The sequence below is a fragment of the Dama dama genome, chromosome 29, assembly GCF_033118175.1.
Source record: "Dama dama isolate Ldn47 chromosome 29, ASM3311817v1, whole genome shotgun sequence".
NCBI classification, from domain to species: domain Eukaryota; kingdom Metazoa; phylum Chordata; class Mammalia; order Artiodactyla; family Cervidae; genus Dama; species Dama dama.
The window spans coordinates 11,005,850-11,030,854 of NC_083709.1; the positions used below are offsets into that span (position 1 = coordinate 11,005,850).

Below are 25,005 nucleotides of genomic sequence, written 5' to 3' on the forward strand. Positions count from 1 at the left end.
AAGGGCTAAGTCATATTCACTCATCACCACATTGATGAAATTTAACAAACCGATAGTAACAGAAGTCAAACCATATCTGTTGTGCAAATACTTCTTTAATTAAAAAAACAACTCTGAAAGTGTGAAGTGTTAGTTCCACAGTCATGTCCAGCTCTTTATGACCTCATGGACTATAGCCAGGCTCCTCTGTCCATGGGATTCTCCAAGCAAGAATACTGGAGTGGGTTGCCATTTCCTTCTCCAGGGGATCTTCCCCACCCAGGGATCAAACCTGCATCTTCTGTATTCAGGCAGATTCTTTAACAAAAACAACTACAAAATTCAAAAAAAGCCGATCAGTATAACAGAAACATTTTATGTCTCTTTTTGCAAGCAAGTGTATAAATGAGAATTACTCCCATCAACCTCACACCATAGAGGCCACCTCTTGGATCTTGGTGTCCTGTGGTCTTTTCCTTTTGGTCTTTGCTCTGCTAGGAAACCAGATCTAGGGCTGGCTCTCCTCTGTGCCCAGACCCCAAGTGTCAATATTCTTCTGATGCCCAAGCGCAGGTAATAACAATCATTTTAAATTGCTTTACTAATGTGTTAACTGTGTCATCAAGTCCTCTGACTGAAAACATGGTCTGAAAATGCAACAGTTGAGAGAATAACCCTTTAGAATGCTCTCTAGGCAAACTGGGACTATTAAGGTCGACTAACAGAGAAGGAGATTTGTGAGCAGCCCTCGAGGAGAGGAATTCTTCCTGAATACTGACTTAGTTCAAACTCAGTAAAATATCCCTTGGGGCGGGGGGGAAATCCATAATAACAGAGTTCAATTAGAGACAGCCTGGCAGAAGGAAATAAAGGTAGCCATTTATCAGATGATCAGTCATCCCAGGCGGTCTGCACCACTGGCCCCATTTACCTAACGCGGCCCACAGCACTGCTGAGCCACAGGGCGGGGGCTCCTCCCCACAGACGTCACGAGAGGACGGCGAGCAGCGTGCCCTGAGCTACGCACCAGACGTCACGAGAGGGCGGCGAGCAGCGTGCCCTGAGCTACGCACCAGACGTCACGAGAGGGCGGCGAGCAGCGTGCCCTGAGCTACGCACCAGACGTCACGAGAGGGCGGCGAGCAGCGTGCCCTGAGCTACGCACCAGACGTCACGAGAGGGCGGCGAGCAGCGTGCCCTGAGCTACGCACCAGACGTCACGAGAGGGCGGCGAGCAGCGTGCCCTGAGCTACGCACCAGACGTCACGAGAGGGCGGCGAGCAGCGTGCCCTGAGCTACGCACCAGACGTCACGAGAGGGCGGCGAGCAGCGTGCCCTGAGCTACGCACCAGACGTCACGAGAGGGCGGCGAGCAGCGTGCCCTGAGCTACGCACCAGACGTCACGAGAGGGCGGCGAGCAGGGTGCCCTGAGCTACGCACCAGACGTCACGAGAGGGCGGCGAGCAGCGTGCCCTGAGCTACGCACCAGACGTCACGAGAGGGCGGCGAGCAGGGTGCCCTGAGCTACGCACCAGGTCCGATCCGCCGTCCACTTCTGCAGGAGTGGGCACAGGCGAATCCCAGCCTGCCTCTCCCTCCCTTACCTCCTGTTCACCATGTTTGTTTTCCACATCTGTGACTCTACTCTGCTTTGGAGATAAGTTTGTTTGTGCCCTTTTTCTTTTTATATTCCACACATACGCAATACTATACGACATTCGTCTTTCTGTGTCTGCCGTGCTTCACTCAGTATGAATCTCTAGATCCATCCGCGTGGCTGCAAACGGCATCATTTTGTTCTTCCTTGTGACTGCGTGACGGGCCACTGTATACACGTACCACACCTCCGTGACTCACTCCTGTGCTGATGGACACTTAGGCTGTTTCCACGTCTTGGCTGTTGTAAACAGTGCTGCTGTGAACAGTGGGGTGCACGTATCCTTCTGAACGATGGCTTCCTCTTGGTATATGCTCAGAAATGGGATTACTGGGTCACACAGTCACTATTTTTAGATTTTTAGGAATCCTCCACACTGTTCTCTGCACTAGTCATCACTAGGGAGCAGTGTACAAGGGTTCCCTTTTCTTCACACCCACTCCAGCCTTCTCATTTGTAAACTTTTTGATGATGGCCATTCTGACCAATGTGAGGTGATATTAATACCTCATTGTAGTTTTGATTTGTATTTCTCTAGTAATTAGTGAGAATTGATTTTAAAAGTTACAAGAAAATATATGCATGGCCTGGAATTCAGAAGGAAATCCTGAAGCTTCAAGAGCAGTGGGTGGGCTCTCCAGGAAGAGGCTCCCAGCACACACTGTAAATCACCCCGGCAGGTGAAGGTGCAGAAGTGCTTAATGATGAAGGCACTTATGTGATGCCCCAGGAAGTGACAGAAAGGCCTCCACGAAAAGATCAGGAGAAGGGCCCCCAAGAAGAACATACCACAGCCGTGGCAATTCAAGATGCTGAAGGCCAGAATGAACTTAAACTTACAAAAATGCAAATGACCAAAAAAGCTGGGGGTGGGGTGTGTGCTGCTTTAAAGTTTTGTTGGGAACAGGAAAGACATGGATCTGGTGTCTGGGGTGGATGGTGGTCCTTAGACGCATGAAGAGTCACGTTCAGCCAGACAGGAAGAACAAACCTTGGTAGGAGGGAAACGGGGGAGGAACTGGGATTCGGAGATGAAACAACTCCTCCCAACAGGCTGATCTACCCCAGTGTACTGAGGAAATTAATAGCTGGAACACAGCCGATCTCTGATAGATCCTGGTGAACCTGGGACCAAGGTCAACTCAACAGGCCAAAGAAAGGCATGTGTGGTCCTCATTTTCAGAGACGACCACAAGAGTGCTTGCAGACCACCTGGGAAATGGGGTTTTAGGGGACCACCCCTAAAACGGGGTATCTGATGAAAGGCTGACTCAGGAAAGGAAGTGAGACCGAGGAAGTCTCCTTCACGAGATGCGGGCTAACAGGTTACAGCAGAAATGGTGAGGCAACTAGGGGACTGTTTGGATGAGAGAACGAGAGACAGCTGGATCTCATCAGGCATCCGCCAAGCTCTCTCTGAGTGTTCTGGCAAGACAATGGAGTGATAGGGGTGAAGTGATGTTCCTTGCAGTAATCATGGGTCATTGAGTTTATAGCCATTGGGACAATCTCTTGAATGAATTGGGAACATTAAATGAGGTGGCAGACTTAGAAAGGGAAATTAGAAATCTGTGACATGAAGAATATGGGGGAAAACCCCTCAAGAGTGGAGACTCTAGGAAAAGACGATAACCCTGAACTCCCTGCAGGGATCATGTAGAAAGGAGACCATCGTTTTCTATGCAGTCCCTCAAAACACAGTGTGAAGGTCTGAAGTCACAGGGAGACAGGTGGGTGCTGACGGAACTTTCCAGGAGTTCGAGCTGCCTGAAGACAGCGCTGATGCTCCACAGCAGGACACAGGGCCACAGGGCATCCTCGCAGAGGCCGGTGGCCACCTGTCAGCAGGGGGACTGAGGGGGGTAAACAGGTCACTGCTCTACGCTTCTGGTCTCTCCCTCTGGCCCTGATCTTCCTTCCTCACTTAGAAGATCCTTTTGCTTATACTGGGCTCACTCAGCTAATCCACTCGTCTTTAAACCTTTAATTGAACCACATCTGTAAGGCCCCTTCTATAACGTAAGGAAATGTATTCTCAAATTTCAGGGATCAGGACACGGACCTCCTTGGGGGCCGTTATTCTCCCTAGCACAGGCATCCTGCAGATTCTGTGAATTCTTCCTTTGCAGGCCTGGGGCTCCAGAGCCCGATTCCCTGAGACAATGGCCCTGATGCCTTGTCCTGGAACCTTCAAATCAAAACTGTAAAGTAAGTTTACTTTCTGAAGATCCTGGCAGGGCTGACCACGTGAGTCGGAGTACAAGTTTAATGTAGTTAATCATAAACATTGAACAGATACCGATCTTTTGCAAAAGCACTCATGTCAACTCAACAATTAAATATTAACTTTTTAGTAGGCTGTTAGGTTTATTTCCTTATAAAGCCCTGCTCACAGGCTCCCTGGTCATTTAATCAGAGCGATGTACATGACCATGGAAGCAGGTGTGATCCCACAGCTTCCCAGAGCTGGCGAGCAGTCTGGGGGGACCACACGGGCACGGAGTGAAGTCACGCCTGCAGCATGATTACCGGAGTCTGCTGCACGCTGCTCTTTCTGTGCGTGTTCAACCACCACACACTCCTCTGTCTCCAGCCCAGCCTCAGGTCAGTCTTTCAAACATAGCTTCCCACTTAGAATTTCTTTGAAATTCGGGCCCAAAGGATTTTTATAAGAAAGATCAAGTTAGAAATTAATTTCCCCCTATATCTCAAGTCAAGAGAAAAACTATTCACATCCACACATTATAATCAAATACAGTGCAAGGACAATGAATCAACAAGCAACACTTTGTATCAACAGTTTCAACTCCTTTGTATCCTAAGTGCGTTTCTACAAAACAGTTAACCAGAAGCAAAGCTCACTCACCAGGAGGAGTTCAGGGCAGCGAGGGGGTAGGGCAGTGAGCGGCTAGGGGACAAGCCCCAGAGATGAATGGAACCCCACCTCCCACACCGTGAGCGGGTCAGCAGCCGCCGGGGCTCACCTTGCTGTCTTTGTCTGGCCTGGCTGCCGAGCCGCTGTCAGGAGAGGTGGGTGTCCCTGGGAGCAGGGTTGCGGGGCGGCTGCTGGGTTCAGACTCCAGGGAGGTGGCGGGGATGCTCACTGGGGCTGTGGTACAGGCCAGGGGGCCTCCAACCCGGCCCAGGCCGCTGGCAGCCGCGTGGGCAGGGGGGCCCAGCGGGGCAGGGGGCTGCGGCGACGCCAGGGGGTGGTGGGACTGCCCCGGGGTGCTCTGAACCTGGATAGGTGTCACGGCCGCTGTGGGGCGCTCCTGGCTATGCGCCGAGACTGGACAGGGAAGAGAGAAGGAAAGTGTGAGCTGGAGCCTTGTTGTTCACCGAGCCCTGAGCGTGTCACAGTGATGAGAGACCACGGTGGTTTAGATGCTCTGACCCTCGGGGGGCCCTGGACATCATCCCCTCCCTGATCCCAGGTCAGCGCCCCACTGTGTCCCATGACACTGTCTGCTGCCATGTCTGCCGGGCGCCTGCAGGGCGACAACACCCAGGGGTGCAGCAGGCCCCGGGCTCTGGCCGAGGCGACACCCCCACACACTTGCAGGGCAGAGCAGGCTGGCCCCAGCGTTGCTTCCTATTCTCCCTTTTCTCGGTACCTCCCTTCCTTCCTGTGGATTTTTGGATAGAACTGAACACGTTTTCTCTATCACTGTTAACCAAGACCCCTGGGACATTCCAAACACTTCAGGAAGAACAAAGCTACTTAAGGTCTGACTGTATCTGAAACAGAGCCGATGTACAGTGATGGTGCTGACGCTGTGCTGGCCCCTGCTTCAGTTATTCATTGTCTTGTTCCACCTCGCTCTGTCAGACTGTCTTAAAGTTCCACCTTCCTCTCTCAGACTGTCTTAAAGTTCCACCTTCCTCTCTCAGACTGTCTTAAAGTTCCACCTTGCTCTCAGACTGTCTTAAAGTTCCACCTTCCTTCCCCTGCCAGACTGTCTTAAAGTTCCACCTTTCTCTGCTAGACTGTCTCAAAGTTCCACCTTGCTCTCTCAGACCGTCTTCACATCCTCGCAGCCTCTGGTGCACCAGGTCTGTGGCTGCTCGGGCCCCTCTCCCAGGGCCGCGGCCCAGTGCCCACCTGTCCTTGCAGCGTTCCGGGCCTGGTTGACAGTCATCTGTCCGGACACGTGCAGCAGGACCTTAGCCTGGGGGCTTGTCTGGATGTGAGCTGCCGACACCACGGCCGTTGGGACCCCGGGACCGCCAGCCACGCCGTTCCCCGGGGACTTCTGGGCAGGTCTGCCTGCGGGGGGAGGGTTGGCCGGGACCCCCCCGCGACTCACTGGGCCAGTTGTCAACATGGGGACTTTGCCTTGGGAAGCACTGGTCACGGCCCTGCTGAGACAGAAACCCAGTCCGTCAGCAAGAGGGAGACAGGACAACTAACGCCAAAGGAAATGATGCAGAGCTTAAAGATGTAACACTTTAGGAATGCGATTATCTGACCAAAGGTGAGAAACCACATTCAAGGAACAGCGGCCCTGAGGCGGAGAAAGCTCTGGAAACATCTGAGTGGGAGAAAGATCGCACAGCACTCCGCTGGTGACGCAGCTTCTCGGCTCAGCTCCGTCTGGACGTAACCCTCCCCACGGGCTCCAGGGCCTGCACGCTTCCTCTCTGGCCCGTCAGAGCACAGCGTCCAGGCTAGCACAGCTGGGCTCACGTACGGCTTCTCTGTACTTGCCCCGTTTACCGGCACGTGTACGCACACACTCCTGTAATGTCCCTCTGGCTCCCTTCACCCTACCTCCCCCTCACCTGCGCTTCAGTCCTGTCCTCCCGAGCAGCCTGGCCTCAGGCCCAGGAGCTCGGGACTGTCCTCTGTTTCAGGTGGATTTCCTCTGTGACCATTGATCACAAAACATGATGTGGAGTTTTTTCAGTCAATTCCCAGTGAAATCCTCCCGACTCAGTACAAGTTCCCTGACAGCAGGGCAGCATGCAATGGTTGTTTCCCACCCTTCCTGCATGTGGTTACAGCGGCACAGCCGGCCCTCAACAAATATTTACTGGCTGAATTTCATTAAATTAGGTTCAGTGTAGCTTTATGTAACATACTTTTTAATATTCTAAATTGATTTAAACAACAGTTCTATAGATAGTAACTTTCTACCAAGCAGAAGGCTTCATTAACTCGAACCTCATTATTTACCATGAGGAATAACGAGAATTTTCCATCAGGAAGCGTCTCTCCAGAGACTTTTGATAGTTTGTATTTGAGTCTTAGGAAAATGCTTTCTTCAGAAAGTTGACATGTGGCTGTTGCTTGGTTTATCTCCCTTAGTAGTTGTGGTTTTTGTTTGTTTGTTTTATCCCACCAGGGAAGACGGAGCTACCATCTTCTGGGCTGTGAATGTAGATTTTAGCATATACCGACAAGAAGGTTTACACTGATGAATAATCTGCAAGTCTAATTGGAGCTAATGTTCTGTTGCCATCTGCAATGACAGTGATCTTCATTGGATTAGGCTGCCAGCCAGCCTGAGGACTGAGACCGACATCTGACAGCATGTCAGTTCATTCAGCCACTTATTCAAAATCAAGGGCTTTGAGAAATGATTTAACACAATTAAGCTAGACCATTTATTAAGAGCCCAGTGGCCAAAACCCAGGGTTTTCTCAGCACTGACCCCATCATAGGTCATCGGTCATCCCAGAGCAAGCTTCCTCAGTGCCCAGAATGGGGACTAAACTTAAATAAAGTGAAGAGTATATATCAACACATCCAAAGTGCTTGCCTCCTGCTATCCTAGAACAGGTTTCTCACCCTTGGTGACATTTGGGGCCAGACAGCTCCCTTCTGTGAAGCCTGTGCTTCACATGTGCATGTGCAGGGTGTCATATGCATCCCTGGTTTCTATACATGGGCGGCGAGTAGCACTTGCTCCCCCATCACGACGGGACAATCAGAAGCATGTCCAGACACTGCCAAAATCCCCTGGGGAGCAAAACTGCCCTCCCCTGAGAAGGGTGAGGGGCTCATGTCATGTTAAAGGAGTTTCATTTCTGATTGCACTATAAAAAGTAACTGTGAGAATTCAGATGTAATCACCAAGCTATTGGAATACACACCTGGCTTTCAGCACCTCTTCATCAGGTGACCTCATATTGTTTAACCTCTCCACCTCAACCTGCTCACTGTTGAGTGGGGATAACAGCACATACACCAGGGAGCTGTTTGAGGCCCTGGCGTTAATGTGTGGAACACAGAAGTCTGTGCGCCAGGTGTCAGGTAAGCATCACGTAAACAAGAGGATTAATAACATCACCTGTGTTTATATCAAACAGCACTAACTTCCTAGTAGAAAAATATTGCAAACAGTGTAGTGGAGTCTTCTCACATGTGACTTAAAGCAAATAATTTAAAACCGGCACCTGTATTGGGAGAAATCTACAATTTCACATGTGAAGTGAAGTGAAGTCGCTCAGTTGTGTCCAACTCTTAGCAACCCCATGGACTGCAGCCTACCAGGCTCCTCCGTCCATGGGATTTTCCAGGCAAGAGTACTGGAGTGGGGTGCCATTGCCTTCTCCACATGTGAAGAGTAAGCTAAAATCTTGAGGATTAGAAGGGACTTTGGCAAATACAGGCAGGGGCCTCTAAAATGCTGGCTGTGTAACACGTAATTGTAACATGAGAAGGAACTGTGGATAGGCTGGAAATCATGGGAAAGGACAAAGCTTCTGCGTTCAGGGCTCAGCAAGCCGCTTGCTCAGAGCCGTACCTCGTGACGGGGGCCACGTAATTGCCAGGAAAAACCCCAGTCTTGCTGGTGTGCATGGACGTCCCCTTGAACCAGCCGTCCTGGCAGCGCTCGAACACGAGAAACATCTCCCCCTTCCGCAGCTCCAGCTCGTCCTCTTTCCGGGGAGTGTAAGGATAAATGGCAACATACCTAGAAGCAGAGAAAGCATCTGACTTCAAGGTGAGTAACAGACACACCACACGATGCGCAGAACTCTTCTCTGGCACGAAGCCTTGAATGTTCTGTACAAAAGTGAATAGAAAGTAGAATCCTTAAATCTGTGGGCAGCCTCGATCACTCTCCACTGAATGGCGGCCATCCACTCTGAAAAGGCAGAAGCTGCCTGACTCCGAACCTCCCCCCGGCCCTCCCAGTGAAAGGTGCTGATGCTGCCAAACGGTACTCATGGGTGATGCCACGCCCCCGTGCGCACACCTGCAGCAGGGCATCAGATGCCCACTGGGAAACTGGCCCTGCAGATGGCCCTGGTGAGACCTGGGAAGCAGCCTCGTCAAGGGCACGTGGTCCCAAGTCCCTCCGGGAAGCTCGGCACACAGCCTCCCCACACACACTGAACCAGCAATGGGCGGCACCTGTGTCCGTGGGCTCAGTCGGGGCAGATGCTGAACTTGCGAGTCAGAGGCAAAGCAAGTCCAACCACGGACAGAGCCCAACAGCCCGGGGCCCTCCCTGTCCCCTCGTATCCTTACCTGGGGGTGAAGGCAGGGACAAAACCTGGGTGGCACTCGCAGAGGAAGGCCAAGAAGGCCCATCCTTAGACCACTAGTTTCCTAATCACAAACACACTTGGGTAGAAGACACCAGTCTGGCACCAGCTCCCCCCAGAAAGTTGTTCTCTGCCTCTCTATTTGGGTTCGGTCCGGGGGCAGGAAGGACCCTGCACTTACACGCTGGGGCGGGGCTGTGGCCGCGGGTGTGTGGTCTGGTCAGTGGGTCCAGCTGTGGGCCTGGGGCCCATCCCGGCGGCAGCAGCAACAGCACTGCCCGTGGGGGTGGCCGCCTGGAGAGGGGGCGGGGGGAGAGGAGGATTCAGAGTCTGGAGAGAGAAAGAAAAAGAAGGAACAGATGACTTATTTACATCTCTTCCAGTAAGTGGGAGGGAAAAGGAATCAGAAACCCATAAAAAAAAAAGACGTCGGTGGAACCTACACAGAGTAGCACCTGCACACGATACCCAAGCCTCCTTTTAAAAGACTCCTCTCTATTCTCCTTTAAGGCCTTAGAGCCACACAGCAACCCTTCTAGCGAACAGGTAAGTCATGACAACTGGGAGGAGGGAAAGAAAAAAATGACAAGATTGCATGCAATTTCAAGATTAATGGCACTTCTAAGCACAAACTAGGATCAGGATCCAAATGCCTTCCAAGGGGCAGCTCTGACAGCACACGGCTTGCTGGGGATGAATTTGTGACTGTTTCTGCAACCCGAAACTTCAGCACAGTAGCAGACGATCCAGTGGCACCACACACCATGCCCACAGAAGAAAGTTTCCCCGGACGTCTGGGCTTCCCAAACCACAAACAACAGTGACCCCAGTTGCGGGGCCATGCTTGCTGCTTTTGTTTACTCCTTTCTTGCTAGCTCTGCTGGCTTCTTAGGCTCAGGACTATCAAGGCTGGTAATCTTTAACAAGGACACTGCAAGCAGCTGCCGGTCCCTCTACGGGCTCTGCCCATAAGAAAGACTCCACGCCTTTCCAGAATCAATGGAGTGCCTGCTACTTTCTAATTGACACAGCCCAGATCATTCTTTAGGGTCTGGATACTGAGCAAACAGGCACACACAGACTCGCCTGAACCCCCTACCTCGCCCACCTGCCCCAAATCTCTGAACCACTCGGTGTAAAACTGCATCAAAGGAGAAATAAGGAGGCTGAAGAGTGCAACTTGGGCAGGGCACGTGGTGTCTCCATGTCAGAATAGCGGAAGAAAAACCCCATGGTTTCTGAACACAAAGAACACCAACTGGTTCCTGTTGTCTGGAAAAAAAACCTGACACCATCAGCAGTTACTTCACCTGCCTGTTGAGTCACACGGTTCAGAAGCACGGCAGGAGAGAAGGACCTCGAGTTTCTAGATGCACGCTGCAACTGTTGCGCACGTCATGTTCCATTTTCCTACAATGGAGAAGACTCTCCCCACGCCGCGGCAGAGGCAGGGCAAACGCACTGACAGCGCTCCCAGGGCAGGCGAGGCCAGGCGGACAGCCACACAACAGGCCGCGCCGTGACTCCAGGAGGGCACTCATGGGGCCCGGAGCCCTCACGACCCTTAACCAGGAAAAGGCCGCGCACCTGAGCTGCTGGTCTCAGGACAGAGTGAGAGAAACACCCTGGCAGGAGACTGAGCGCACGTGAGCCAGGCGGGCCCGCGGGCCACTGCACACAGCAGCTCGGCAGCGCCCGAGGCCGCCACTGAGCCGTCTCCTCTGGGTCTCTCCAGGCCCCACCTCACAGCTGTGTGGCCGCGGAGGCGCAGGCGACGAGTGGACAAAAGGAATTCAGGCCACCCGCCCCTGGAAGGACTCAGAGCCAAGGGCCCACTCGGCTCTGAGGAGAATTCCACTGGCAAAGGGGAGAGGGAAACTGCACCTTCATGTCAGTAGAGCCTGTACTTACTGGCCCTAGAAGAAGGCAAAAAAAAGAAGGAAATCTATAGGCCTGAAAAAAACACAGGCCACATTACGTTAACAAAATGTAAGAAAAGGTCACGAGAGTCAGACTATAAAGAAAGCTGAGTGCAGAAGAACTGATGTTTTCCAACTGTGGTGCTGAAGAAGACTCTAATCCTAAAGGAAATCAATCCTGAATATTCATTGGAAGGACTGATGCTGAAGCTCCAACACTTTGGCCACCAGATGTGAGGAGCCGACTCATTGGAAAAGACCCTGAGAGTGGGAAAGACTGAAGGCAGAAGAAGGTGACAGACCATGAGATGCTTGGATGGCATCATCGACTCAATGGACATGAGCTTGAGCAAGCTCCGGGAGATGGTGAAGGACAGGGAAGCCTGGCGTGCTGCAGTCCATGGGTGCACAAAGAGTTGGACACTACATAGCGATTGAACTGAACTGAAGAAAAGATCATCTCCTATAGTTAGTCAGTACAGAAAGGAAATGTTTGGTGTGTATGACTTTTACAAAGCCTAAGTTAGGGCTCACTTGACATCTGGCATAGCCCAGCACTGGGCTGCGTATCTTCGGGAAAACGTGCGTGTGTGTGTGCGTGTGTTGGAGGACAGGCACACGGAGCAGACCTCACAACCGGATTCCCCGACGTGGCTGTCCTGTTGGTCAGATGCCAGGGCCCTGGCACGTCCAGGGCTGGGCCGGCCAGGAGGCCCCACAGGTGCTGGTGAACAGTCCACACTGAAAGACTCCGGGAACAAAGATGCCTGGGAGGGACCTGCTGTGAGCCGTCCCGCGGGAACCTCAGCCTCCCCCTCGCCTTCGGCAGCTGGCCTGCTTCTACTGAGTGGCCAGGAACGGCTGAGGCTCGGGAGGCTGTGGCCGGGCCTTCAGGATCCGACACAGGGGACTAGCCGTGGTGTCGTGGTCAATGAGATGAGGTTCTGCTTGTGCTTCTGCAGGTCCAGACCCTCCGCTACCAGCACTGATGTCTGGAGGCCACGAGGATGCTCCCTAAAATCAGGGCTCGGGGGTCAGCTGATGGGAAACGGTCAGGTCCGCCATATCCAGACTGTGTTCCCCACCCACTGATCTTGGGACAAGGAGGCAGCACAGGGCTAGTGTCAGAAACGCCGTGCAGACTCCAGTCCCCACTCAGCCCCTGCGGGCCGCCCTCAGTTTCCCTCCAAGAACAAAGCGCCCTGTCCAGGTGGCTGGGTCCAGGCTACCGCCGGGCCATGAGACAGTGAGCAAGAGTTCAAGGCCGGGCTGTGGGTCCCTCCTCACTGGCGCCCCCCTGCCCTCTCCCCTTCCAGCAACCAGCATGGAGGTGCCCAGGCGCTGAGCTCCACGAGGTCTTAACCATGGGTGAGGGCTACAGGCCACTGACCAGGAAAGTGCTCTGCTTGAAGCTCGGGGTTCTGATTGTAAATGATCCGTCCTCTCTTTCTTTAATTTTTTATTGGAGGATAGCTGATTTACAATGTTGTGTCAGTCTCTTGTTCACAGCAGTGATTCAGCCTTACATAGACACATATCCACTCTCTTCCAGGCTACATTAAGGGTCCATTTTCTTCCCGACTGTCCTTTATGTGTGTATCCCCCTCTCCTTCTGGGGTAGAAGGTGACTGCCAGCGTAAAACTGGGCATTTCTGGGTCCTCTGAGCAAATACCACTAAACATCCCCCAATTCCATCCTTCCTAAACGTCTGATTCCAATGAATCCACTTTCAACCTCTGTAAACGCTCTGCTTGTGCGGTGAACTCAGCTGCTTGGCCAATAGAGGGATGGTGGCCGGTCATCCTCTCGGGGCAGTGGTGTCACTAATTCCTGCAGCATCAACCCCTTGCACACAGCAGTGTGTGTGCAACTGAGTATCTTGCCTTTTTTTAACGATGAGTAGGAAGTAGAAAAATGGAAACACTGATATCAGTGATTAAAAAAACACAGGCATCAGGATTCAGTAAAGTTAAGAAGATGGGAAGTGAGCTTTTGTCTCATCTGGATACCTAGCAGAATCAAGCCAGTCAGTGGTAGGCACAGCTACAGAAAAAAAGAAAAAAAATGAAAGTACTTAAAATGCTAGAAACAGATGCTTGGAAGATGGTGTCTGAAGGGGAGGTGTAATTAAGGATCTGGTAATTAGGAAGATTAATTAATTCTCTCTGGGAATGGACCTCCTCTCACAGCTGTGGACACATGGTTCCAGCTCTGACACATGAGGAGAGGGGTGCACGTGTGCTCCCTGACTTGCAGAAATGATGCATGTGGCCACGTGCTGTCCACGGAGCTCTCAGCAACACGGCTCTGGCGCCCAGGAGTGGAGGCTCGGGGGCAGGCTCTGGTGGTCAGGATTCACGCGGCTATGGAGCCACACCCTGCCTCACCGTCCGCGTGCTGCCAGCACCCAGCTCTGTCCATGGGAGGCGCAGGTGCTCAATGTGGTCTTCGGGAATGAGAAAACCTCCTGTCTCCCACTGCCTTCAGGACAGTCCGATCCAGATCAGCAGACCTCGGTCCCCGAGATGCTGAGCCCTTCTCTGCGGTCTCTGTGAAGTTGGTCCACATCCTGCCAATTCCAAAGGTGCCACTTCTGCCTCTCCGACTGCCAAGCATGACGGTCCTGCCCCTACATCCAGGGCCCTGCCCTGACCCTCTGGACCCTCCACCATGGGCGACAATGGCTAAGTACATCTTGGCTGTTCTGGGAAGCTGACATCATTTACTTTTAGGTACACACACACGCCCACACACGGTTTAGTAGTACTTACACACGGTTGGAATGCAATCCGATTTCAAGTTCGCCATGAGCTGCATGTGGCCTTTGCTGCCCCAGCTGTCCTGTGCCATCTTGTGACTAACCCTTCTGGCTGGCTCCAGGGGTCACCCCTCCCTTGTTTCACAAGTTCCCCTGCTGGGGTGCAGGGGACACAGGAGCAAGATCTGCACCCTCCTCCCCAGGGAACCGGGCAGAGGAAAACCCGCCCTGCTGTGAACAGTCCATGTCTGAATTACATGGAATACCAGTGTTGTTTCCAAAGTTAGATATTTAACATTTAAACCATTACATGTGAGACATTTAGGACAATATGCTCACAAGTTCATTCTGCGTAAGAGATTAAAAAGTTACAACTTGTGAAGAAGTGCTAGAAACGATGATCACTCCCTGGTCCAGCCGTGGCCCTCAGCACCCAAAATTCACACCAGGAAAAGGGCGGCGTCCTTCCCATCACGCCACCTGCTCTTGCTGTGACTGCACTCTAGGTATTGGGAAGATCTCACGTTTTACACAGGACACTCGCCAGGTTGATGGAAGATTCAGAGGGCACCTGTTACAGAGATTTTCCCACTTAAACCTAACACATTAAATCCAGCACTCCTGCTTGCCAACTCTGGGCTCTGAGAGCCAGGTGTCTCCTGGGACAACAGGCTGTGGGTCTGCTTATAATTAGCTTTCCATTAAGCGGAACTGGCAGAGACATACTGCTAATAAATCCTCTTGGTGAACATTCAGGCCCTCTGATATGACCCTGGGATGAAGTGACTGAGTGTAAATTAATTTTGTGGGTTTGTGCTCTCTTGGGACTGGTGCCCAGGATGCCCTAGTGTGCACCCAGCTAAGAGCAACTGGCCATTCCCTTATCGTAAAATAATCAGCCCACAAGGGCTGAAGCACAGCCAACTCTACATCTTTCCACTAATTAATTCTACGATCAGAAAAATCGGCCATTTTTCCCTTAAGAAATCAAGTTAGAATTTTGCCACACGAAGTAGCCATTTGGAAATGGAAATTCCAACAGCGTGTGAAGGTACTGGGGTGGGTGGGAAGGAAGGAAGGATGGACAGACAGGGTCTTCTCTGGGGCTGAGAGGGCAGGAAGACTGGGAAACCTGATTCTGGGTGAAGCACCCAGGGCCAATGGAACCTCAGGGAAACCACCTTTCCGTAAAAGTTACCTGACTCCCCCTTCTCCCCAAAGGAATCAACGCAACTTCTCCCACCCTACACAGTTGTTGTATCAAGGAAGCTGTAATTGCTCTAGAAACATTAACAAAAAGCGGCTTGAATGCTAACTGGAACGTATTAACTCCTATTTAAACACAGGAGCGTGCTTACTTAACCACAGGAAGCTCTGAAAGGTCCACACTAGTCTCTAGTGTACTAGTGTCTACCAGCTGGATACCAATCCTGCATTTATTTACAGCCCACCTCACTTCAAAGTCAGCTTCCAACAACTCATAAAATGCATCAAGACATGATAAATGAAAGAAAAATGAGGCAAAAGGAAATGAGGAAAACACGGCTAGATGGAGCCAACAACATGCAGTGAGGTCCCGGCCTGGGGTAGATGCAGGCCTGGCCTTCGGTCTTCCATCTTCACAACATACAAAGTCCACAGCCTGAACACAAATCAGCCCCTGGGAAGCCTCGCCACCCCTGTGCGGAGAACAGAGAGGACCCTAACGATGAGCCAGACCCCAGGATCTGAGCAAAGCGGCAGGCACGTCACAGCTGCCACGGCGCTGACAGAGGGCGATGGGCAGCTGTCACAGTCCCCCCACCAGGCCCAGGAGGTGCCACCTCCCTGGGGCAGACGGGATGCCTTTCATCTTACAGGAGGGGACACAGAGGCCCAAGGAGGCTGCGTGACCTCTCAGCCCCATCACTCACGCGCAACGGGGCTGCTTCCCTGCCCCAGGCCTGACCCCACTGCTGGCCACAGCGTCCCCGGGCAGCACAGACAGCAGAGACTTTCTGAGGTGGGCGGAGGGCAGGGTCCCCCTGGGAGAGGGGAGTAAGGACCCCACCACTGGCCACAGCGTCCCCGGGCAACACAGCCAGCAGAGACTCTGTGAGGCGGGCGGAGGGCGGGGTCCCCCTGGGAGAGGGGCGTCAGGGATCTTGTCTCTCCTCACTCCCCTCACACTGGAAGAAAGAGTCTGAACACGTAACAAGGTCATGGCCTGGACGCGAGACGCTCGTTCCCCACAGTTCACCTGCAAGCTCAGGAAGCGCAATCCCTGGATCCTTGCTTCCTGCTTCCCAGGGTCGCGTTCCTTGTCTCTGCTCTTTCAGCTTTCTCCCCCTGGGGTTCCTCTTTGCATCAGCCTCCCACGACTGCCCTGACCCTCCTATTTGTTTTCCCTGCTAGGGTGTCCCCCCGAGTCAGATTGCATCTGCAGGCTGCGGGCTTGTGGGGAGAATCACTCATCTGAGAGCCCCCTGGCACCCTGACCACACAGACCAACAGGAGACCAGGGACCCAAAGTGGAAATGAGATCAGAGCCAAGAATCCATGCTCTGGGGACCCAGGCACCACCCAGCCCGGGGAGTCCAGCCTCCTCAGTCCCTGGATAAATCAGCCCGACCAGAAACCTGACAGAAGCAAAGGGTAATACGCCTGCAGAAAATCAGGCTGAACTTTAGTGAACACTAAAAGGGCTTCTGTCGCCTCAGGCCACCCACCTCCACTGCTAAAATAGGGTGCCGGCCACGGGCCTGAGCCTGTGTAAGTTTTTGCTAAAATTAAGAGAGACAGAGGTGAAGGATAGAGACCTCCTTCACCCTCAGTAAGTGTCAGCAGGGTGGAGGGGCCAGGCCAGCAGGCAGGGGTGGGTGAGTGGACGGGAGGGTTATACTCACTGCCAGGGTGGCTGGGTAAGGGGCCTCCGCCGGGAACGTGAATGAGGGGCCGGTGGTCACGGGGCTGCTGGGGGGTGGGGTCACAATCAGGCCAGTGGTACTTATGTGAACCTGCCAAGGAAACAGGAGTCAATACAAGGAAGACACACCTAACAAAACAGACGAGACCAGCTAAACCTGGGGAAGCCAAGTCACAATGAAACATACAAAACCTGCAGTGTCTGTTACTGGGGCAAGGCAGAGTCCCGTTCAGGTTACCGAGCCCAAACGCGCGGAGGGCATCACGTGTGTCAGACGCCAAGGAGTCACTTGATAAACACGGGTCTCGACATCTCACGTGTAGGATCCCATGGCCACTGCCTCACATGGGTGTGGCTGGGACCTGCCTGGCGCACGGTGAGCCCGCCCATCAGCACCTCCCCAAGGATCCTGTTCAGGGGGGCCCTCTGGATGCTCACCTGTCCGCCAGCACACACTACGTCACGCACATGGTTCCATCTTCAGAATCACGTCTCAGGACCTGACCTTCCCGTGGGGACCCGTAATTAAAACGTAGCTACCCAGATGTGCTGGCGGACTGCAGGCAATTGTTTACAAAACCCTTCAGGGAACAATGCCTAACCAAACGACCTGTGTCCAAAGGTGTTTTATCCACAGCACTACCTGAGACGAATTCACTAGGAAGAAGTTGAGTTATTCAGGTCCCTTCGTGCCTGTGTTCAGTTACGGGATGAATTTCACTGCTGGTGCACCCCAGTGTGACTGCAGACAGCTGGAGGAGGGTGCTTCCTGCCCAGATGGGCCGTCCTTCTTCCACGATTAAAGGTGGAAGGAGGGTGACTGCTTGTGACCTTGCTCTCCAGGAAACAGTGACACACCAAAACTGCTGCTTTGTGTAACAAGAACTTAATCCTAAACCTAGGTGCCTCAGTCCCAACAGTTAGGAAGAAGATGCTCAAGACAAAGACAGGCTCCGAATGAGTTCCCAGGGGGCCTGAAGGAACTTTCAGTTCCCCGGGACAAGGTGCTGCCAAGGTGGGTTGACTAGCACATGGCCGGTCTTCACAGCTAAGTCTGTGCTGCTAGGATTCACACCCCTCAGAGCTCCACGGCGGCCCGTACCTGAGAGGGCGCGCTGCAGGAGAGCCCGGCCAGCTCGCCGATGCGTGCCGCGGCCGCGGGGTTGCTGGAACTGATGAGGACCGGGGGGCTGATCTCCATGGAGTGGCGCTGCTGGGCGGCCTGCGACGCCTTGCTGGCCATGCTCAGCGAGGTGAACGAGTGCCGCTTCTTGGTGTTCTTCTTGCCGTCCGGCTGCTTGGGGGCCATGCTGCTCGGGGTGGTGGCCGGGGTGCCCTCGCCAGCCGCGACCCCTGGCCCGGGGGGCTGGTCCCACTCGATCAGCTGCTTGGCTGCGGAGTTAAACTGCAAACCGACAAGAGAGATGAGGTCACACGACAGGGACTCTCAACACACTTGTGTCTAAAGCTGAGTGTCAGTCCTTCAAAGTCTCCGTGTGCAAGTACACGCTTTTCCCACGGGTGGTGTCTTGACTCAATATGGGGACTGCACTGTTCCTACATCACAGACACATGCTAAGCCAAGAACAACCAATTCCAACCTAACACCAAGGTTGAGAACACTTTCCCCCCAAGAATCTTCAGAATATCTAATTGCTTTTTTCACTTAATGATGGTTTACTGTATCTATTTCAGGGTTGTATATATAAACATGCCTTCTAGGATTGGCTGTCTTCTTTTAATTTATTTTTTATTGAAGGATAATTGTTATACAGAATTTCGTTATTTTCTGTCAAAGCTCAACATGAATCAGCCACCGATATGGTAACAAAGACTTATTTCAGCCTCCAGAGGAAACACAGAAAACAGTGAGCAGCAGGGAGTGTCGTCAGCCTGGTGACAACCAGTTTCGGCTCAGCCGGGCTGCTTCCGGGCAGTGACCGTGGCCGTGAACACATGCCACTTCCAAGCGAATTCACTTCCCGCCTCCCTGCCCTGTGCAGGGGCCTCCCAGAAACGTCACTAGAAGCTCCTGATTACCATTGTTCTGCCACATGCCCATTACTTTCCTGAGCTTACATTTTGAATTATAACAGGCTAAGACCTGAAACCCAAGTCCTGTTGGCCGGTGAACTGGCCTGTTTGAAAAGCTGTCTGAGTGCAAAGCCAGGGCAAAGCCGCCCCATGGGGCTGGGAACGCTGGCAAGAGAGGAAAAACACAGGTAGCTTGCGCTCTCTGAGGGCAGAAACAGTACTTCCAGAAAGCTCCCATGACAGCCAGCTGCACCCGGACAGTGCAGTAATGGGAAACGCTGAGTGCAATGGTATACACAAGAGTGTATAACCTCTGAGCAAACGTGCAGATGACAAGTAAACTCCTCAGATGTGAAAGTCACTCAGTCATGTCCGACTCTTTGCGATCCTGTGGACTGTAGTCCGCCAGGCTCCTCTGTCCATGGGATTTCCCAGGCAAGAATACTGGAATGGGTTGCCGTTCCCTTCTCCAGGGGATCTTCCCAACCCAGGGACTAAACCCTGGTCTCCTGCACTGCAGGCAGATTCTTTACCATCTGAGCCACCAAGGAAGCCCGACTACTCAGAGGGAACCTAGAAATCCCAAGGACAGTGGGCACTGTCCCATTCCAGCACTCTGCAGGCACCTCCTTCCATCCTTCCAGGACGGAAAGTGTCCTTCCAAATGCACTGTCACATCTTAACAGGCTAGGGCTGTCTCCCACCTACGGTTGAGGATGTCCTCCTGGAAGGACAGGAATCCTGTCGGTGATGTTCAAGGACTCACTCTTGCTCTGGGAGCAGCAGCTTGGGAGGCGTGGTGTCTGAGCCCTGAAGCCCTTGCTCCCTGGGGACCCAGTCAGAACCTGGTCTGACAGTTTTTCTAGCACGAGCTCATCCCTCCTTCAAGGCAAGGGTTCTTTCCACGTGGTAACTTTCAAGACTTGTGGGGAGTAGTGCCCGGTAATGCCTAAGTACTGGGGGGCGGGATGGATCGCAACGCCACTGTGCTGGGGATGGGGGCTGGGCTGCTAGGAAGGGGCCATCACGGCATGTGGCCAAGAGACCCATGATTCACGATGGTGCCCTCTATGGCCGTACCACCCGAAAACACCCGATCTCATCAAAATTCATGCTGCTGCCTCGGTCTAGCCACCCCATCTTTGGAGTGGTTCCAAAAGAATCAAGTGCCCAAGGAAGCAAGGCCTCTGTTTCCACCACAGGTGTGGCCCAAGGCCTGGGCACGGAGCAGTGGGCTGTGTCAGGCAGGGCTTCTTATTCCTGCCCAGGCTGGGGACGAGGGTCTGAGATCCCATCAGACAGACCAACTCCTCCATCCTTCTTACTCCAAACCCATCACCCAGTGAGACAGAAGACTCACTCTGAAATGCTAGAGCTCAGGAGGCCGGGCACACCTCCTTCCACGGTGAGCGAATCAGACAGGAGAGCAAGGACCCGATGCCTTTCCATGGAACGCCACGGAGTTCTGTTTCTTCAAGTACACACACACACACACACAGAGCGTTCAGTTGTGCTTACACACTGTTGGAATGCAATCTGATTTCAAGTTGGCCACGGGCTGTATGTGGCCTTTGCTGACCTGGCTGCCCTGTGACATCTTAGGAGCTAAAACCTCTCAGCCAGCCCCAGGGGTCAGTGATCTCCTGGAGGAAGTCTGTCTGAATTCCTGTGCAGCTTTCTCTGCACAGCCTTCTCTGGCCACAACCCATGTTCATGCACGCACTGCCCACCCTCAGAACGCCTGTTCTGTGCCCTAGAACACCCTCCTCCAGCCCTGGGTGTGGACCAGCTGCCGAGGGTGGACACAGCAGCACCCTGGAGTGGACAGCACGGACGCATGGGATTTCTTGATCTGAAAACCGATAATATCCCCTTTGGGAAAACTCTGAAACAGACAAAGAATTAGTCTTACCGAGAGGCATAAATAAACATGGGGAAAAATACTGACATAATAACAGCAGTAATAACAAGGCAATTTAAGAAATATGAAGATACTCTGTGTGTGTGGTTGGCCTCTTTGTCAAAGAGAATATCGTCTTTTTAAAAGACAGGACTTAACTTTTTCTAAACGAGAACAAAAAAATCTAATGAGAACAAAGCTGAATAGTCACTGTTTTCCATAAAGCCCTACAGGGGACTTGGTCTCTGGATTCTGAGCCTCAGAGCATGGACACAGTAGGTCTGCATAGAGGAACCTCTTCTAATTCATAACAGAGTATTTGCTCCTCAATGGGATGGGTTTTCAATAAAAGGCAAATAAGGACTTTAAATATAGATTATATAAGGAACATTATATAAAATACACTATTTTAAACAGGAAATAGTGTAGATTATACCAGTGAAAGGTGCCAGGGCCCGGCCAGTTTCATCTCCTCCCCCGACCACCCCAGACCTGTTTCCCAGACCTCTCCTGTTTGACAGTTCGGAACACTCCCTTGCATGTAAATTCCATGGAGATGTTGTTAATTAAGCACCTGCCTGGTTTATTATTTTTATTTTATTATTTTTTCATTTATCTATATTAGTTGAAGGCTAATTACTTTACAGTATTGTAGTGGTTTTGCCATACATTGACATGAATCAGCCATGGATTTACATGTGCTCCCCATCCCGATCCCCCCTCCCACCTCCCTCCCCATCCCATCCCTCTGGGTCATCCTAGTGCAACGGCCCTGAGCATTTGCCTCATGCATCAAACCTGGACTGGCGATCTGGTTAATTTTAACATGAAAGAAGCTATACTCTCTCCGCTCACAGCATCTCATTAGAAGCATTTCCTGTGAACAGAGGCAGGCTGGCTGTGCGGTACCCGCCCATCTCCTTTCGTGCATCCTGCCTGTACAGCCACATCCACAAGGCAAACTCCCAAAAGTGAAGCTGTTAGGTTAAATGCAGCCTAAAGCATTTTCGAATGATACTGCCAAGTTGCACTTCCAAAAAAGTGTCCGTTCCCATCACCTATGACGAAAAAGGGAATAAAAAGTCCCTGTTTCTCATACCATTAGCAGTATCAGGCATTACTGATGTTTTGTTAAAATTTCTAGAAGTTACAGTATTAGGTATTACCATTTTTTAAAATCTCTATCAGATGAAGAGGCAGTTTGTGTTTTCTTATAATTTGTTCTTCTCTATTAATGAGATTAAGCATGTTTTTTTCTTTCCCTAGGAATTACTTATTCCCACACTATCTACTTTTCGATTGAGCTGGTATTTTTCTTATACATTTATGAGTGCTCTTTATATAGCATATAAATCTTTCTTTAATATATTGGAATACTATGTATGCATGTATATATATATATATATACATATACAAGAGTAGATATATCCTCCTTGGAAGAAAAGCTAGGGCAAACCTAGATATTGTATTAAAAAGCAAAGACATCATTTTGCTGACAAAGGTCCGTACAGTCAAAGTTATGGTTTTTCCAAGTAGGTATGTATGGACGTGAGGGTTGGATCATAAAGAAGGCTGAGCGTAAAAGAACTGATGCCTTCAAACTGTGGTGCTAGAGAAGACTGTTGAGAGTCCCTTGGACTGCAAGGAGATCAAACCAGTCGATACTAAAGGAAATCAACCCTGAATATTCACTGAAAGGATTGATGCTAAAACTGAAGCTCCAATCCTTTGGCCACCTGATGCAAAGAACTGACTCATTGGAAAAGACCCTGATGCTGGGAAAGATTGAAGGCAGGAGGAGAAGGGGACAACAGAGGATGAGACGGTTGGATGACATCACCAACTCAATGGACATGCACCTGAGCAAACTCTGGGAGACGGTGACAGACAGGGAAGCCTGGTGTAAGAATCAGACACGCCTTAGCAACTGAACAACAACATATATCCATTGAGTTAGAAATGTTGTTCCAATTTAGCTTTTAACTTGATACATATTTGTCATACATAAATATTTCTTGGATGTGCAAATTTATTCATCTTTTCCACTATGGTATCTTCAGCTAACATCATACTTTAAAAATCTTCTTTATCCACAATTATTTTTTAAAAATAAAATCACTTTTCTCCCAGTGTATTTATAGTTCCTCCCTTTGTCCGTCTGGGTATTTCAACAACGTGGACATTTGGTTCTGTATAAAGACAGAGACAGGGATGGAGCGTTCGTCCTTCCATTGCTAGTAGCCCAGCAATTTACATAACCCCATCCTTTCCTGCCAGCTCTGAAAACCCACCTTCACAAGTGAGGGTCTCGATAGAGACCTGTCTGCTGCACTGCCAGGCCAGTGCCCGTCCCCAGGGACGATGCTGTGTGGGGGAATTCACGCCTCAGCCCCTTGAAGCAGAAGTGAAAGCGTCTGCCTCACATTACAGCCCTCTGCAAAGCGCTTTCACACAGTGGCCACGGGGAGTTTGTATGTTCATCAGTCTCTCATTGTTCTCTGCAATTTGCGTAACAAGGCTTTTGTTTCTGGATGATCTAAATACAAAAGCAAGCTTAGTCTTTATTCATAAAACAAGACTCCCCCAGAGTAGAGGAATAACCAGCAGACTGAAAGACCCTTTCTCAGGAGGGTCTTTAAACGGGTCCGAAAAAGCCTTCCCCAGGTAGCAGCTCCATTTCGGCGTCTGTACAGAATAAAAACGCTGGTGTCTCAGGACCATCGGAGGTCGGGGGTGGGGAGGGCGGCCTCTAGACCAGCGCTACCCAGCGAAGCGGAACAGTAGCCGCAGGTGTGGCGTGAAATTTTCCAGTAGCCCCATTTTAAAGAATAAAAAGCAGCAGGTAAAATTAATAATGCATTTTATTTAATATACCCCAGACATCACCACTATGGCATGTAATCAATATGGAAGTTTCTGAGATAGGCACATTCTTTCTTTGTACGAGTTTTGCCACCCAGTGTGCGCCGGACACCTGCCCCACATCCCAACCGAGATGGCCACAGTGTGAGTGGGCCCCCAAGATGCATGGGGGGCCCAGGGGGCACCTCCTAAGGCTCACTGAACACAAGGAGCGTGTGGGACAGGAAGGACCTCAACGGTCCCCGCCCACGCGGCAGCTCTGATGAGTCCTGAGCTGGCACAGCTGGTGGGGCGCGCAGCACCCCAGCCCCCGTGCCTCAGGACCGGGAATGGCTCTCTGGGACTCGCCCCACGTCCAGTCAGGAGGGAGCCCCAGCCCTGAGCTCTGAGTGCATGTTAGCTGTCCTCCCCTCTGGTGGGCCTGGCTGTGAGAAAATAAATACTGGAAGGTTCTGGAATGCTCTTTTTCAGGTTTCTGATTTTGAGATGTAAGGGATGAAGGGGGGGAGCACGCCATCAGAAGCCTGAAAGAATTTCGTTCAGGAAGCTGAGGAAAGTACTCTCCAGAAAGCCACGCTCCAAGCCTGGAGGTGAAAGGCCCAGGGGGACTCGGGTCTCTGCCTCCCAAGCTGAGTAGTCCTGGGGGACGCTCAAATGTCCCGGTTTCTGTTTCCTCATGAAGCAGGATGGGGACCTCCGTCCTGCGTGCCCAGGGGCAGGGGAACACGCATCGCCACCGTGACGCAACACAGACACGCCCTGCTCTCACCGTGAAGACCCGGTCTGCCCGTCATTTGTCGTCACCACGTGTGTCTCCTGTTTTTCAGATATCATACACGGCTGCACTTGACAAGCTAGGAAGTTTCAAGTACATACGATGTACAAATGCCTTTTCTCAACCCGGAACACAAAGACCCCTTCAGGACACACAGAGGCCGGGACCTCAGGCCTACAACGACTGCAGTCAGACCTGGAGGGGACATGCCCCTGTCCCTACGTTCTCTGAGCGACTGTCACAAGCTTAGCAAGCTACACACGTAAGCTTCTGTAAAATACCCTGATTTTTCCATCTGAACAACAATCAAAACAAAAGCAGTCTGCAGCAGTCTTAGGAGACTCAAGTTCGATTCCTAGGTCGGGAAGATCCCCTGGAGGAGGAAATGGAAACCCACTCCAGTATTCTGGCCTGGAGAATTCCATGGACAGAGGAGCCTGGTGGGCAACAGTTCATAGGGTTAGAAAGAATCAGACATGACCGAAGTGCCTTAGCACACATGCACGCACTCTGCAAGCCAAGCGTGGAAGCCCTGCAGGTGTTGCTAGCTGGGGTCTCTGCAGGACCAGGAACTCAGAGAACACACAGGGCCAGCAGAGTGCCCAGAACCACAGGTGAGAAGACCCCCAGCCTCCGCCCTGCAGCCCACAGAGGCAGCAGCTGGGGGCAGTGGTCGTGATGGTAACCCTTACAAGGAAAGGAAGGGGGAGCAGCATG

General features: G+C 51.8%; 1 protein-coding gene across 5 annotated transcripts in view; it reads right to left on the reverse strand.

Moving 5' to 3' along the window:
• SH3RF1 (SH3 domain containing ring finger 1) overlaps positions 1 to 25,005 on the reverse strand; it is a 157,074-nt gene that overhangs the window by 10,611 nt on the left and 121,458 nt on the right. For 3 of the 5 annotated variants that reach the window (XM_061132656.1, XM_061132651.1, XM_061132652.1), the window contains exons 5-10: positions 17,820 to 18,122; positions 16,698 to 16,808; positions 9,316 to 9,464; positions 8,387 to 8,557; positions 5,740 to 5,999; positions 4,622 to 4,926 (exon numbers count right to left, since the gene is read on the reverse strand). In XM_061132656.1, coding sequence (XP_060988639.1) covers positions 4,622 to 4,926; positions 5,740 to 5,999; positions 8,387 to 8,557; positions 9,316 to 9,464; positions 16,698 to 16,808; positions 17,820 to 18,122 — 1,299 coding nt within the window. The remainder of the gene's footprint in view (positions 1 to 4,621; positions 4,927 to 5,739; positions 6,000 to 8,386; positions 8,558 to 9,315; positions 9,465 to 16,697; positions 16,809 to 17,819; positions 18,123 to 25,005) is intronic. The other 2 variants (XM_061132655.1, XM_061132654.1) reach the window with 2 other exon arrangements.